Source organism: Ischnura elegans, chromosome 1, assembly GCF_921293095.1.
Source record: "Ischnura elegans chromosome 1, ioIscEleg1.1, whole genome shotgun sequence".
NCBI classification, from domain to species: domain Eukaryota; kingdom Metazoa; phylum Arthropoda; class Insecta; order Odonata; family Coenagrionidae; genus Ischnura; species Ischnura elegans.
Genome location: NC_060246.1, coordinates 147,840,292 through 147,855,071, shown reverse-complemented (window position 1 = coordinate 147,855,071; position 14,780 = coordinate 147,840,292). Strand labels below are relative to the sequence as shown.

The window sequence follows — 14,780 nt, the reverse complement described above, 5'->3', positions numbered from 1 at the left end:
ATCGCTTTCCATTCAAGAATAGAGCTCTATCGTAACGAAATTAATTCGTGTGTCTATAACTTACATCGAAACGAAAAATATATTGAATGGAAATAATTACACGAAGTATAGCTGTCAAAATTAAGAAATTAAATCCTCAAAATATGTGCTTTGGAGTGGCAGATATATCACCTAAAGTTTAAGGCCATCAGCTTATTCTCTGCTGAAAGTCTATTTGTGACAGTGGGAGGATTCCCACATGTAAGAGTATAGTTTATAAATGATATCCAATGCATTTACTACCAGTTGTTACACGGAAAGGGAAGTGAATAATATGATCTTTTACACGATTCTTATATAAGCCTAGTACTTTCTTGGATAACATTGAATTCCCATCATCATTTACAGCTTATGTGTTACGTAACTTATTCGAGCCAATTCCTTTTCTCAGCAATTGAACCATAAAATGCTACTTTACACATGAGCTCACATCTCCTCCATCCGCGGAGGAATCCAATGCCATTCCGAAATGGAACAGTAGTAGATCGCATCGAATAAAAATAGATGAGAACTAGCATGGAAAGACAGAAAGCATATATATGCGTGGGTGGCAGAGAGAAAAAATAAATAACGGGCCGAGTGGAGAACGTGGGGAGTGAAATACGCATAAAGGCGAGGGGTGGGGTTTATATGGACGGACGGGAGGAGAGTGGGAAAGGGGTGATGGAGTGATGCACGCCTCAGCGGCAGACTTATGAAAGGAAGGAAAAGGGTATGAAAGGGAGGAGCACCGTGGAACGTCATGAGGGGAGGTGTAAGGGTATAAGCGAGATAGTGCGTACGTGGGGGAGAGAGAGAGAGAGAGAGAGAGGGTTGGTTTTCAAATAGGTTTGGAAGTGAGAAGTACGAAGGCAACGGGGATGGAGGAAGGGGGAGGAAAGAGAGCAGCCGAACTAATAACAGACGGGCAAATTCGAAACACGTCGCTCCCCGAGATCAGAGAGCGTAAAATAGGCACGGGGCTAAAGGAAGGGAGGGGGACGACGAGAATTAAGGGGTTAGAGAGGGGGGGGGGAGGAACAGAAATTCCCGAAGAGTGTGGGGGAGGGGGAACGCACGGAGAACAGCAGGAGTATGGGGGCAAGGAAAAGAGGGGAATGATACCCCCCCCTCCGGATACATATTCACGCAGAAACATAAGCCAGTCGGTGCGGCAGGGAGTGAGCTTGGCGCACTTGGAAGAGGAGCGGCGTCAAAAATTATTTATTCACGCGAGGAGCAGGGAAAGTAGGGCAGGGGGAGTAGGAACGGTTAGGGGGTTGGAAAAAAAATGTGTCGCCTCCGTCGACGTAAAAGGCTGAGGCGCCCTTCGCACCCAATTCAAAACCCGCCCTGCCTCACGACGGTCCCGGATGCGAAAATTCATGCGGCGTCGAGGTTTGGCGAGGGCGGAGTCGCGTTAATAATTCGGAAATGAAGTGCGAGGAAGGGAATTAATAGGGAAATTATGAAATTTTATCGCACTCAACCGACCGCAGAATGGCGGAGGGGCGCAGTGAGGTAAAAAGGGGATGCAACCTAGCGGGGGAAATATAAAGAGCGCAGAAACCAACTTACGTGCTGATAGATAGTATTTGGAGGAGGCGACCTTTGATCATTTGCGCCGCAAGGAGGTAATTAAAAGGTTCCGCTAGCATCAATTTAACTTGGCTCAATGTGGCACATGCTCCACACCATTCACAACACAGATTTTGCATCGATCATGAAAAATTATTTCATAAAATTTGAGATAGCATTTACGGCATTAGATAGATGAGCTATGTAATTTGCTTCCGACTGAGATTAACATTGTGTAAAAGTTCATCTTGTTGAGTTAAGTCAAAGTGCACCGCTTTAAGCTATGAACTAGCGGACACTTAAGCTATCCACGCCTACTTCACGCTATGCCAAGACTAAGGAAGCTAAACGGAGAAGATAAACTAGGCGTCGGTTTTCGCATGTTCTAAACGAAAATCGCTCCATAATTTGGGGTGGCGGGTGGAATCAACGTTCACTTAACCCCCTTTTCGTTCAACTAGCTTCCAATTTTATTTTTGTACTCCTGAGACTAAGTAAAACGCTGACCCTCCTCCAACTTACGTTTAGCCCCGACAAAATTTGTATATTTTTAAAACGAATTTCCTCCATCGCCCGGATTTCAACCCGGGCCTCGGGAATGGAAAGCCAACACTAACCCAACCACCCCACAAACCCGATCACCACCCACGACCTTATTCTTGCGGAGTGTGGGAGGGAGGCTCCGAGCTCATCAGCATACTCATATGTACCGCTCGCTCGCCTGCCTCTCAAACCGTGGCCTCCGCAGCGTTCACTCCCCTCGCTCCGAAGGGGAGAGAGAGAGAGCCAATTTCGAAGGCAATCATGACGACGGCGTGGATCTCCACGATGCTCGGGATTGTGCCATCTCGGATGAAGCTAACGAAATTCGACTTGAGTAAACGTGGCAGGCAGAAACGGAATGCTCCACAAGGGGGGCAGAGCGGGGAGGGGGGCGGTTGAGACGGCTCAAACAGCCCCGTTTAAACGATTCCCACCGCGGTAGGCAGAAACAATTTGCAGCAGGGAAGAGTGGCGAACGTCGTCACCAGGATTAAACATGCACAGACCCCGCAGTAACGAAAAAACAACACTAGAACACGCGGTGGAATTAGCAGGTTCTAACGGAAGACTAAATTTTTAAGCATCCAAAACCTTGGATGTCAATTTGGTGAGAAACTTAATTCATCCTAGAATAAGAGAGATAAAATCAATAGAAGAGTTGATATGGAGGTACGCATTAATACGTGTGGATTCGAAGCATTTTTCTCCCATTTCAATCCTCAAGAGTTTACGGGTTTTCAACATCACCATCGCCTTGCACAAGATTGTAGGTAATTCGAATTGGATATATATAAGGACGAGTATCGGCCATATTGGCCTATTTCACTTGGGCTCAGCGTGCCCCGAAACGCATGTTCCTGTCTCTTTCCTGCTATCGTGTGAGTGTGTATCTTTCCTTTCATCCTTGTGTCCTCGTCCATTCCTTCTGTTGGTGAGTGGTGAGCTGCCCCAGTGCCATCTATTGGTTACTCTTGTGGGCCAAAGCAAAGGGAGTTTCCTGAGTATAAACCCCCGCCGAAATCATAGTAAATCTAAGCGTCCTGGTAGCGCAACTGGTAGAGCACCTGGCCGGCAACCAGGAGGTTCTGGGTTCGAGTCCCAGTCAGGCCGCATTTTTACCCTCTGATTTCTGGCTTATCAGCCTTTTAGCTACACTCACAAAGATTATTCTTGAGCTATAAGCAGAAGTTCCAGCTGTTTTATAAGCTTTCACGACTCTCAGACTAAATATATGTAAAGCACAAAGCAATAATTTACCACCTTCCCCTTTAATTCTCACGGAAGACAAACAATTAGTCGCCGACCGTGAACTTCGGCGAGGTTGGATTTCTTCTGTGACTAAATATCAATTTCTTTGCGGTCAAAAAGATAGTGTTTTCTCCACAATTTTGAAGCCTTTTCCCTAAACACGGAACTAAAATAGCAAACAAAAATATATATAGTATAACATATCGATAGGAAAAACACGAATATTCAGAACTCATTAAATTTTGATAAAAAATTATTTGACTTATAACACGAAGAATCAATAACTATTTTGCACAAAGGGAATTGAAATATAGAATTTAACCGCTCATTCACGAGAAAATTACTGATTTCCGCTCAGAGGGTATGATTTATACTGAAGTATAACTGACGTAACACCAATACATAAAGTATTCTTCCCCAGAAGATTATAGGTAGATGACAGAATAAGAAATGAACTACTAATTGGTTATTAAAAGGTTTCATATGATGCCTTCAATGACTATCAGTTACGGGGAAATTAATAACGAATAAAGCGGGATGACGTAAATGTAAGTTGCCATAAACTACATAAGGGTGGCTGAATGTCTCATTGGTCATCATTGGAACTGAGACTAATTAAGTTTTTCTTTCTAAACAATTCATCATACAAATACGGCCGTACGAATCACGCAGCCGGCCAGTTTGGAAACAACCCTCCTCGTCCGTTCTCCCAGTGCTACTGCTCTTCAACCGAAAGGGACTGGATCGACGCCGCCGCGTCTGCGCCGTCGCGAGGGGAATCGTGGCGGTGGAAAGGGAATGTAGGGGAGGACGGGGGTGGGAGACGACCCCTAAGAGGGGTAGGGGGCAAGGAGCGGCTGAATCCCCGAAACCCAAAGAGTCGGTTCAGTCGCCGGAGACGGTCAGTTGCCGGAGTGACGCGAGAGACTAAAGCTCGCGAACTCTCTCAGCGCTCCACAACACAGTATTCAGTCCCATCTTTGTGAGTGGAAAGTGCTGGACTATTAACATTTTTTGCCGTTGCCGAGTCTGCATTCCGCGCGTATGCAACGACAAGGGGAAGGTGATAGCTAAAAGGACATCCTAGTCACCTACAGAACCCGACAAAGTGTTACTGTGACTGAATATAACGGCTGACTTCATTACAAAACCGGATAGTGTTTCCATTGCTTGAAGTGCTGGTGAGGTGGCCATGTGAGGATAAAACATAAAAATATTTCCGAGTGAGCTGGGGCAGCAGAGTCGCTGCCGCCGCCGCGATGCGACGACGCCGGGCGTCGTGGTCCCCCCTGAGGCGATATCCCATTCTCCTACTCCTCCTGCTGCTCTTCGCGCTGTTCTCCACGTCCGCCGCGACGTTTGCCGCCGCCTCCAGCGACGAGGATGAGGGAAACAACGCCGCGGACGATGACCGCGACGACGAAGACGGCTACGACGCGTGGCCCGAGGAGCGCAGCCTTCTCAACCCAGAGCGGGAAGCCGAGCGGAAGGCTGCCGCCGAGGAGGAGACATGCCCCGCGGCGTGCCTATGCAACGACGCCGCGCACTCAGCTGCCTGCGACGCCGACGGCGACGACCTGGCCGCCTTCCTCTCTTCCGCCGCCAAGCTCTTGCACGCCTCCAGCCGCGTGTTCATTAATAACTTCCGTGCCGGTGGGGCCCTGACCCCGGACTCCCTCCCCGCGCTCTCCCTCACCGAGCTCTCGCTGACCGGCGGAATGCTGCCGGCCCTGGCCGGGAACGCAACCTTCTCCGCCTTCGACCGCGGGAACAAGCTCACTCGGCTTGACCTGAGCGGGAACTTGCTTGCGGCGGTGGGGAGCGAGGCGCTCTCCGGTTTGCCAAACCTGAGGCTCCTCAGACTCTCGGACAATTCGCTCACGTCCGTTCCGGAGATTCGCCTACCGTCGCTCGTGTCTCTCAGCCTAAGGGGAAACAGGCTCACCGAATTGAACGCCCGATGCCTGGCCGGCACGCCGTCCCTCAGATCCGTGGATCTCTCCTCAAATCGTATTGCGCACGTGGCGGCGACCGCGCTTCACGGACTGTCAGCCCTCACGAGACTGATACTGACGGACAACCCGTTGCTGCACTTGGAAAGACTGGACGCGTTCGGTGCGGCGAGGTTGAGGGTCGTGGACGTTTCGAGGGCTGGTTTGTCCAGGGTGCCGAGCACGCTGGCACGGTCGGTTAGGGACCTGAGGGTGGAAGGCAACAATATCGGGGCGATAAGGAGAGGTGATCTTGACCCATATCCTTTAGTGGAGAGGCTTTCTTTGGATGCAAACAGGATTGACGTAGTGGAGGAAGACGCGTTGGGTCGACTTGAAGTGCTAACCAGGCTGCGTTTGGGAGGTAATCGACTGCGTTCCGTTCCCAGATCTCTGCCCACAGTGCTCCGTCATCTTCACCTGCAGGACAACAGAATGGTTGCATTGAGAGCTGGAGATCTACACGGTTTGTCCCGCTTGGAGACACTCGATCTTTCCTCAAATGAGATCAGAGAGGTCGAAGCGGGTGCCCTAGCTTCATCCCCGTCCCTACACGTACTTTCTTTAAAAAGCAATCAACTCTCTTCGATTCCGGCGGGCACCTTTAAGAGACTGAAGGACATCATATCCCTGGACTTGTCAAATAATCCGATCAAGCACCTGGAATCATCGACATTTGAGTCCCTGACCTCCCTCAAGGAGCTGAGGCTGTCTGGAGCCGGGTCCGCTGAGGCAGATGCTGCGGAGCTATTTGCCCCCCTAGCATCACTCAAGACGTTGGACCTATCTGGGAGTCCATGGTTGGCGGTTGCTTTGACGACAGGAGGAGGAGAGGCTTTGAGACCTCTAAGAGGCCTTCGAGATCTGGACCTCTCGCGCTGTGGACTACACTCACTCCCAGCTGATATGCCCTTCCTACTTCCGGAACTAAGATTGATGACGCTGGCAGGTAATGAATGGTATTGTCATGGCAAAGAAGCGGAAGCAGCCTTTGCATTGTCCGAATGGATAAGAGAGCCTGGAGAGACGGTGATACTCGAAGCAGATGATATCCGATGCACTCTTCCCGAGCACCTAAGGTCAAGACCAATGGCTATGCTCCGAGAGGATGACTTCGGTATTCCTCCCACGACCCAATCTACCACAACTACAACAGACCCAAGTACATCAACTAGTCCATCGACGACAACGCAAAAAATACAACCGAGCACAACCAAAGCGGCAGAAACTGAGGTGAAAACAAAAATTCTTGATAATTCTTCCATAAAATCAACCATTAAATCTCATACGGAGCGGCCTCCGTCTGCATCGACTTCTGCGACCCCGAATGTGACCGTGGATGAAAAGAATTCCAGCTCAAACTCAGAGTCACGCGTAAGAGATACGCTAGCGGACTCCGTCACCACTCAATCGAGTCCAAAAGCAACAGCGAAGATTCCTGGGGGAAACGCCAACAAATCGATGAAGCCGTCACCTACTCAAATTCCAACCTCCACCACGACCGCGAAAAGCGAAGGCAAAATGATCCCATCTAAAAACCCAGGGACTTACAAGGCGGTCAAATTCAATCCAATCACGACTACTACTGCCACTACAACAAGCACGACCACGCAGAAAACGGTGGAGGCGCATCATCACGTCCAAAGCGACCAGGCGGCCACCACAGAAAAGCCTCCTATACCTTCAACAACATTCACCTCCACCAGTACCACCAGTTCTTCCAACAGCCATCCCACCCCCAGCGCGACCTCGACCTCTACAAGACCCTCTACTGTATCCTCCGCGACCTCCTCTCCTCCTCCCGCCACGGTTCCGCCTTCCTCCGAGTCCCAACCATCGGCTTCCCCGCCTGACCGGGGTATGAGCCAGGCCCTGGCGCGGTCAGGAGTGGACGAAGCACCCGAGGCAAACGTGGTGCTTCCGTCGGAGCCTTCGCCGCACGCCGTCCATGCGGCGGCTCCCATAACCTTAGGCCTGCTCGGAACCTGCGCCCTCCTCGCTGCCGTCGGCGCGCTCTACCGTCGGGGCCGGGGGATCAACGGCGGCCGCGGCGGGGTCGGCGGAGCCGCGAGGGGCGGCGGATCCGCGGGGGCGGGCGGCCAGGCGTCGTCGTCGGCCAGGAGGTCCTCGGCGAGCATTGCGTACCGGCCGCACCGGGACGAAGTCAGCATCGCGACGGTGGTGGGCGAGGAGGAGGAGGAAGAGGATGGCGTGGGGGAGGGACGGAAGGGGCTGCCTTACTCCCGACCGGTGGCCCTATGGTGACATCTATCGGGAAAGGAGGTAGACAACGGCGCCGCCTCCTCATCCTCCTCCTCCCTCATCATTTGAGTGGACGTGGAACGGCGCCAAGTGATAACTTAAAAAAATATGGATGTATAGAGTTTAAAAGAAATGTTTAAATTTTGGTTTCAAAATAATTGGAAAACGACCGGGAAACACGGCGTGAACCCCTTTCCATTGGTGAAAACGCAAAGTTTGGGCGCGATTTTTTTTTGCGCGACTGATATTGAAAAACGTAGCCCGTCGTCTTCCAATTCCATTCATTCCAAAGTAAGAGACCGTGAAACAATGCGGGACGTTCAAGTGATATTTGAAATAATTACTCGACCATTGGATATAATAACAATAATAAGTTAGCAGTAAAAGAAAGAAAACGGACTGGGATGGCTTCTTTTGTAGACAGTTTCACAGTGAGAAAGGAGTGTAGCGTCTTTTTTCAGCCACACGCCCATGATTAAACGAGGCAAAGTGTTTAAAAAGTGAAATTAGAGATGAGTATACGTGTGCTGTGAGCGTGGTTTGCACGTAAAACCCCGTTATCGTGATGTGCCGTGTCTTGGAGAGATAGTTTCATGGGCATAAATGTGACTGTGGCACGTGTGTGAAGCGAGAACAAGGGAGAATCAGTGAAAGTGACATCTGCGTAAAGCGGATGTGATCAAGGGGGTCGTTGTATATCTCCCTTTAATAATACTGCAAAGATGGAAAAAAATATGGAAAAAAATGTTGCGCGGAAGAGGGTGAAAATTTGGGGAGGGTTTATTTTGCTATTGCCATAAAAAAATTTATAACTCCATATTAGTCAGTAGTAGAGTGAGGAAAAATATACATGGCGTGCTCATCCTGTGAATGTGTTGTGTACTCTCGTGTGTGTCAACGCTGTCAAAAAAAAAGTTCTCACCACCGAAGTTCCAAGAAAAAAAATCTTTCCCCTTTCAAATCTTTCATCCGTTAAAAATTCCTCCCTAATACCATCTGCAAGAATGTACTACGAGCACTTCCCATGCCGACGTTGGTTCACTCCAAGTGCCGCGCGAAGAATGCAAAACGCGCGGCCTCCATCATGGAATGAGGCCGACGTTTGGGGGAGTACTAAAAAAAAGAGAAACACAAAAAAAAACAAAATCCTTTTCCTCTCGCCCTCAAAGCTCCCCTCCAGATCGCCTCCCCCCTAACCGAAATTCAAAGCGCCAAATCAATTGTTTCAACGGTCACGGAATGCGGTCTTCATTGGAGCCGCAACATTGGATAGCAATGTACATGACAGCAATTTTGTACTGGAAATTGCTGAGTGAGTTTTGCATAAAATACACGAGATTATTGAGTAAAGTTGAATTTTCTGAGAATGTGTGTAATTATAAATCATTTGATCATACACCCTCGGGAGATTTCCTAAGTATTTTAAAAAAACTTTCCTGTTACGTGATACAATAATGAGACGGATGATTTTATGCGCAATAATTCTTTATAAAAGGGTATTTGATTGAAAAATTGAAGACTTAATTGCTAACATGTCAATAAGAATAAATTTTTTACGTAGCATACCCCACAATTTGATCTTATTTCTGTTTTTACCACGACCTATAAAACATTCCATTTCAATGTTCTTTGCACGAATGTTGCCAAGCATAATTATAAAAAAAACTAAGGCATTTAAGGTATGATTCTAACTTAATAATACGAGAATATTTGTAGGAAAATGTTAACAGATTCAGGACGAATAGACCACTTATGATCTCCATTACAACACCTTTTGTTTACAACTCCACAACTCAAGTTCACTTTCCTGCTCATATAAATGGAGCAAATCGTAACTGAAAATAGCCCTCTCCAGTACAAATCCCCAAATTTTACGGAAGAAACGCTCAAAACCTCCCACAGAACGTTCACTACACAGAAGCTAAGCCGCAAGTCACCTATAAGTTTTCATATCCTCAACTTACAAGGCTCTAAAACGTATCAGAAATGTAAACACAATAAAAACGGAGAAGTTCAGTCATATGCTCTGGAAAAATTAATTGAAAAACGATTAATCATCATTTGGAAGACGCTAAAGTGAATCAATTTTCACATAAACAATATTTCCTATATGATGTCATTGGTATTCAGAATTATAAATCCTTGGCAAAGTGTTATCACCCCTGAGAATATTAAATCCCGAAAAGAAGCACAAAAATCCTTTGAAATAATTAGAAAACAATGCAGCAGCTAACACTTTATTACTGCCGAAACAAACCCACGAGACTAATGACCATTCGTTGAGACGTTATGGGAAACGATGAATTTTCAGCACACAGTGAGAGGAGGGTTCACCAATCAACACATTTCTCCGTCACGAATTCATACCCGATTAAAGAAAATCGCTTTTCACAAAATTAATCAAGATGAATACAAAGTAATATAGATGATCAATGGTTATAGAAAATAAGACGATCAACTTAAACACTAACTGGCTGTACTTACAGAATAAATCAATAATAAAGGGCACCTACGAAATAGAGAACGAATTAACAAGCCGATCAAAGAATGATCACAATGTTTGCTAATTTTCCTTTTTAAAATAACTTCTCTCCTTTTTATTAGGTGAGGCGGTGACGATGATGCAATAACATTCCACAAAGTAGGCAAAATGAAAATTTCAATCCACTACAGTAAAAAAATCAACAAAAATGAGCACTTTTTCTATAAAAAGCCTTTTCAAGTTGCAATTGGTACTCGAAATTCACAAGTTAAAAATTAATATTCTAATAAATCTACACTCACAATGAAAATAACTTAAATTTGAAGTTATCGGAAAGGAATCCTACACGACCAATTTTTTTCAGTTTACTCTCAGTGTACTTCAGTTTACTTTTCAGTTTACTTCAGTTTTTTTCAGTATAGTCGCATAGTATCTGACACGGACAAATTCCAAAGATTTACGAGCCATTATCAAGCAAAGCGAGTACACATTTATCGTGATTTGTGGACCAAAGGAGTCTGGTATTGAACCCGAAGAATGCACTGCTTCGCTCCACCACACAATTTCTAAGTCCAGGAACCAATTTCAACAATCCGTTGTCGGCAAAAGCATTGCGAGGACTGCGGCAATTTGCAACGAATAAGGACCCAGGAGAGAGAGAGAGCACTCAGCCACTTAAAATAGGAACCGTCGGTTAACATTGGAAGAGAACGTTAAATGTATTTTCCAACCGATAAAAGTGAAAATGGAACTAAATGAGCATAGTAAACACGAATATAAGAAAAAGGAACTAATGATAATTTCATCTCGTACCGAAAAAATTGCTTTCCCCAAGACATTTAACACCTAGGATTCATATTCTTTTCCAATAAATTAATTTTGAAGCGTTGAAAACGCTGGCCTTGACGAATTTAAGGACTTCACCATTCACTAAATGAAATTATAAGCGAATTGTGATGACTACATTAATCAAATAATGGTATTTAAAAGAGACAATTTCCATTATTTCCCTATTTTAGAAAGTTATTTTAATTTTTCCCTAAGTTTCAACTCAGAATTGCTGCCATCAAAAAAATAAATATTATTAGTTATATTACAATTAATGTATTTGAGACAATTCAATTTTCACAAGACAGGCAAAACGTAAACAAACAGTAAAGAACACTCCTACGGCATATTGAGATATCGGTCGCTGTAAAACACTTATAAAAAGGGAAACCGGTGAGAAATCGCTGCAAAAACGAACGGAAAAGTTATCTTCGAGATGACACTCTCGCGAGTTATCAGCTTTGATCTGGAAGAAAGAAAGACCTTGCACCAGGAGCGTTAATGACTTCGGCGGACACCACTTTACAGATGTGACTCCATTTAATTTTGCCAAAGACATAGGGATCCAAAGAATGACGCGAAACCTTATTAAAACACCCCATCAAGATGAATACAAAGAGCTAGGACTGACGCATCCAGTGGCGCCCCCTCGGAGCGCACGAGCTTTAACGAATCACGACCTTTCCCATTCCTCCCTTCCCCGCTAGACTTTGACAAGGCCCGGTACCAGACAGGAGGCCGGGTCTCTCCGGGATGAAGAAATTATTTCAATTAACTCGGGGGAAATTTTCACGACGGAGGAAGAGAGAGAGAGAATACGGGGCCGTATCTTCCTCCGGCATACACGCCCTCGCTTCAATTTGAGAGAGGCAAAGGCTGGCTTGAGGAAAGGGGAATCCTCCAGATATCACAGGACTTAGGGTGGTGTGGGGGAGAGTCGGTGTGAAGGAGTGGAGGCGTGAGGGAGAAGTTGGGTGGGAGAAGAACGATGATTCTGACTCAACTTAGTCATATTCCTTCTCTACCAACTCCTATGCCACCACCACCACTGAGGCCCGACTGGAATTGTACGAAGACTTCCTTCCCTCTCTAACGGGTGACTTGTTTGCCCTCACCCTCCGCCATCTCCTCAAACCACCCCATTTTGCCATCATCTTACCTCCCCCCTTTACCTCCTTCAGCCGTCTCCCTACCAATTCTCTCGACGCGTCTCCTCCCAACCAGCCATCCCTCCAACTTCGCGACTTGTGCGGTGTGCAATTTGGGCTGCATCGGGAGCGATTGCCTTAGGTTTGCGTCTTTGGCGGAGGAGGCTGATTAAATGCATGAGGCGAGACCGGCGGAATTCTCGGAACATTCCTAAAGCGACGTATTTCATTCAGAATTCAATGGTAATACTTAAATGAATGCGAGTATTATCACTTTCTACGTTACTACACCCAGCTATGCATGCGATAAGTTACCGATAATAGTTTCCCCACAAAACTTTCATCGAATCCTTAATGAGATATGAATGGTAATGGCCGGGCAGTCATGTACGACGTGAATGAATTAAGAGGCTACTTTCCAATGAAATCTTAATTTCCCAAGAAAACGAATGATCTGATGACGCATTTTTTATCAAACTTCACTATATTTGAAAGTCTTACTTCATTAAACGCTATAATGGAAATCGTCATTACACTTTAATGGTTCTCTTCGTAATGATTCAAATTTAAATACTTACATAAGCCCAAGAGGGAACTTTTTGAAACAAAAGAGACCCTCGCATCTTACATGATGATAAGAATTTTTATGAGAAACAACCATTATTTCCTCTCCAAAGATTCCTCATGAATTAGCAAAGAACTTGGACGGTAATATACTACATATTTTTACGTGGTTAACAAATCGCTTGTTAAAAAATAACTTCACAAAGTAAAAGGACTGAGAAACAATTTAAAGCTTTCTAATGATTTTTCCTACTTTTTGATTGCGATTATGACGACAAATTGAGACGATTTGGCGTGAATTTCCGATATCGACAATTCATTGGGATCTAAAGTTCACATCACCTTAGTATCGAGTTGTGACGTGGGTTAAGTTTTTTTAAGGAAATATCAATTCTTCGGTATTTCAAACGATGCAATAAGTATTTGACCGTCGGTGAGAATAATCGATACAGAATACTTATATGATATGATTGGGCAAACATGCGCATGGGCATCGAAAGACAATACACTCCTACACACAATACTTCAGTCATCTCCCTACCAATTCTCTCGACGACTACGACGCTATATAATTTTACGAAATATCTACACGAGACGATCGATCATCTGTATAATTTTATAAATGAGATTACGATAATTCAATTACAGGCAAAAAACATCAGAATAATACTATTCTATATTAATGGGCATGATTATCCATCGTCTATTGCCCTTACGTTTTGATGAAAGAAAACGTGAATTTTCATTTTTCCACTTCTGAAAAAGCAAATTTACAATATTTAAGCTACTGAAAATGGCTCGTGGCGGTATGTTCCAGCCATCACATCAGATGCTGCTCAACAATTCATCCCACGGGAGTCCACTGAATACTCAACTTCAGGTAAGGATTACATTATATGCACTGACGCCACAAAGATAATGCGTCGAAAATGATGTCCAAAGAATTGAAAATAATGAAGGAAATTTTAATTTCTTCAAAATTTTCGATCAGATATCTGGAATAAAGTTAGAAGTTTTTAAAAATTCAATAACAAATACAATGTGAGTGTCAAAGAATCCCAATTTAAATTCAGGAAATTAAAATACTTTAAAAGCTATATTACAGAGGTTTGTAGCATATCTCAAGTCACAAGCCGAAGTCGTGCATAAATTCTTTGCAGATATTAACCTGGTAACCAGGAAAGAAAAATCATCCTTTACGGAAGATAAATTCTTGATAAATGTTAGCAATTTTTTTCAGAATAACCGAACCATGATAGGGGAACAATGACTTTGTTCTCTGGAGATAAGCACCACTTAGGAAGGCAGACACATTTCCTACGACTTATTCAAAAAGTTAAGGTAATTACCCTGCATCTTCATAACTCTAATTTATGCTTGGCTTTTAGAAGAAATGCATAGGGAGGCCATTGAGCAAACTGACTTAAACCAAAGTGTTCCATTAGCTGTACTACAAACTAAAATGAAGGATAAGTCATCTGCCTGCTAACGTTATCTCAACCGCAAAGGTAACTGCTGTGCATTTAATCGCTTTTAATAAATTTAAAAGCACTCAGAAAAGATTAAAACTATTTTCATTATTTCTAAAAGTCATGTGGTGAGTGACGAAGACAAAAGGAGTTTTTACAACAGAAGTATTTCATTAATATTGTAAAAAAAAGAAATAACTTCAGCAGACGAACGCCAGGGTATCCAAATAAAACTTTTAGAAAGATGGACATATTTTTAAAGAGGGAAGAGATGATTATATGCATAAGTTGTTTTCTTTTTCCATTTTCATGACACATTAAAACACAGCGAATAATATAAATGTAATAGAAGATGGAAAAATTAAAAGAATACAATATGCTTGTGGAGAAACGAAGAGAAACGGTAAATAAATGGAATTTTTTAAAGCTAAAACGTTAATTACAACGTAAAGCCTCAACGTTGACTTGCGTCACAAAATGCGAGTGAATGCTACTGAAACAAAGAACGCCTTCCATGGGGAGAAATAATTGTGAGACGTGAGAGTAAAATCGGATGCTGAAATGGCGGAGAAAAGAAGTTTTCGCGAAGTTTTACATCTCACAGCGAACAAATGAATCGCATCCCATGAATTTCTTTAAAAATTATCAC

General features: G+C 44.6%; 2 protein-coding genes across 2 annotated transcripts in view; one reads left to right on the top strand and one right to left on the bottom strand.

Annotated features, from left to right (window-relative positions):
• Positions 1–14,780, bottom strand: part of LOC124171935 (protein timeless homolog) — a 577,733-nt gene that overhangs the window by 312,581 nt on the left and 250,372 nt on the right. The window lies entirely within an intron of this gene.
• LOC124171940 (vasorin-like) lies at positions 4,266–9,213 on the top strand. The gene has a single exon (XM_046551386.1). The coding sequence runs from the start codon at positions 4,647–4,649 to the stop codon at positions 7,641–7,643; it is 2,997 nt and encodes a 998-aa protein (XP_046407342.1). The 5' UTR covers positions 4,266–4,646; the 3' UTR covers positions 7,644–9,213.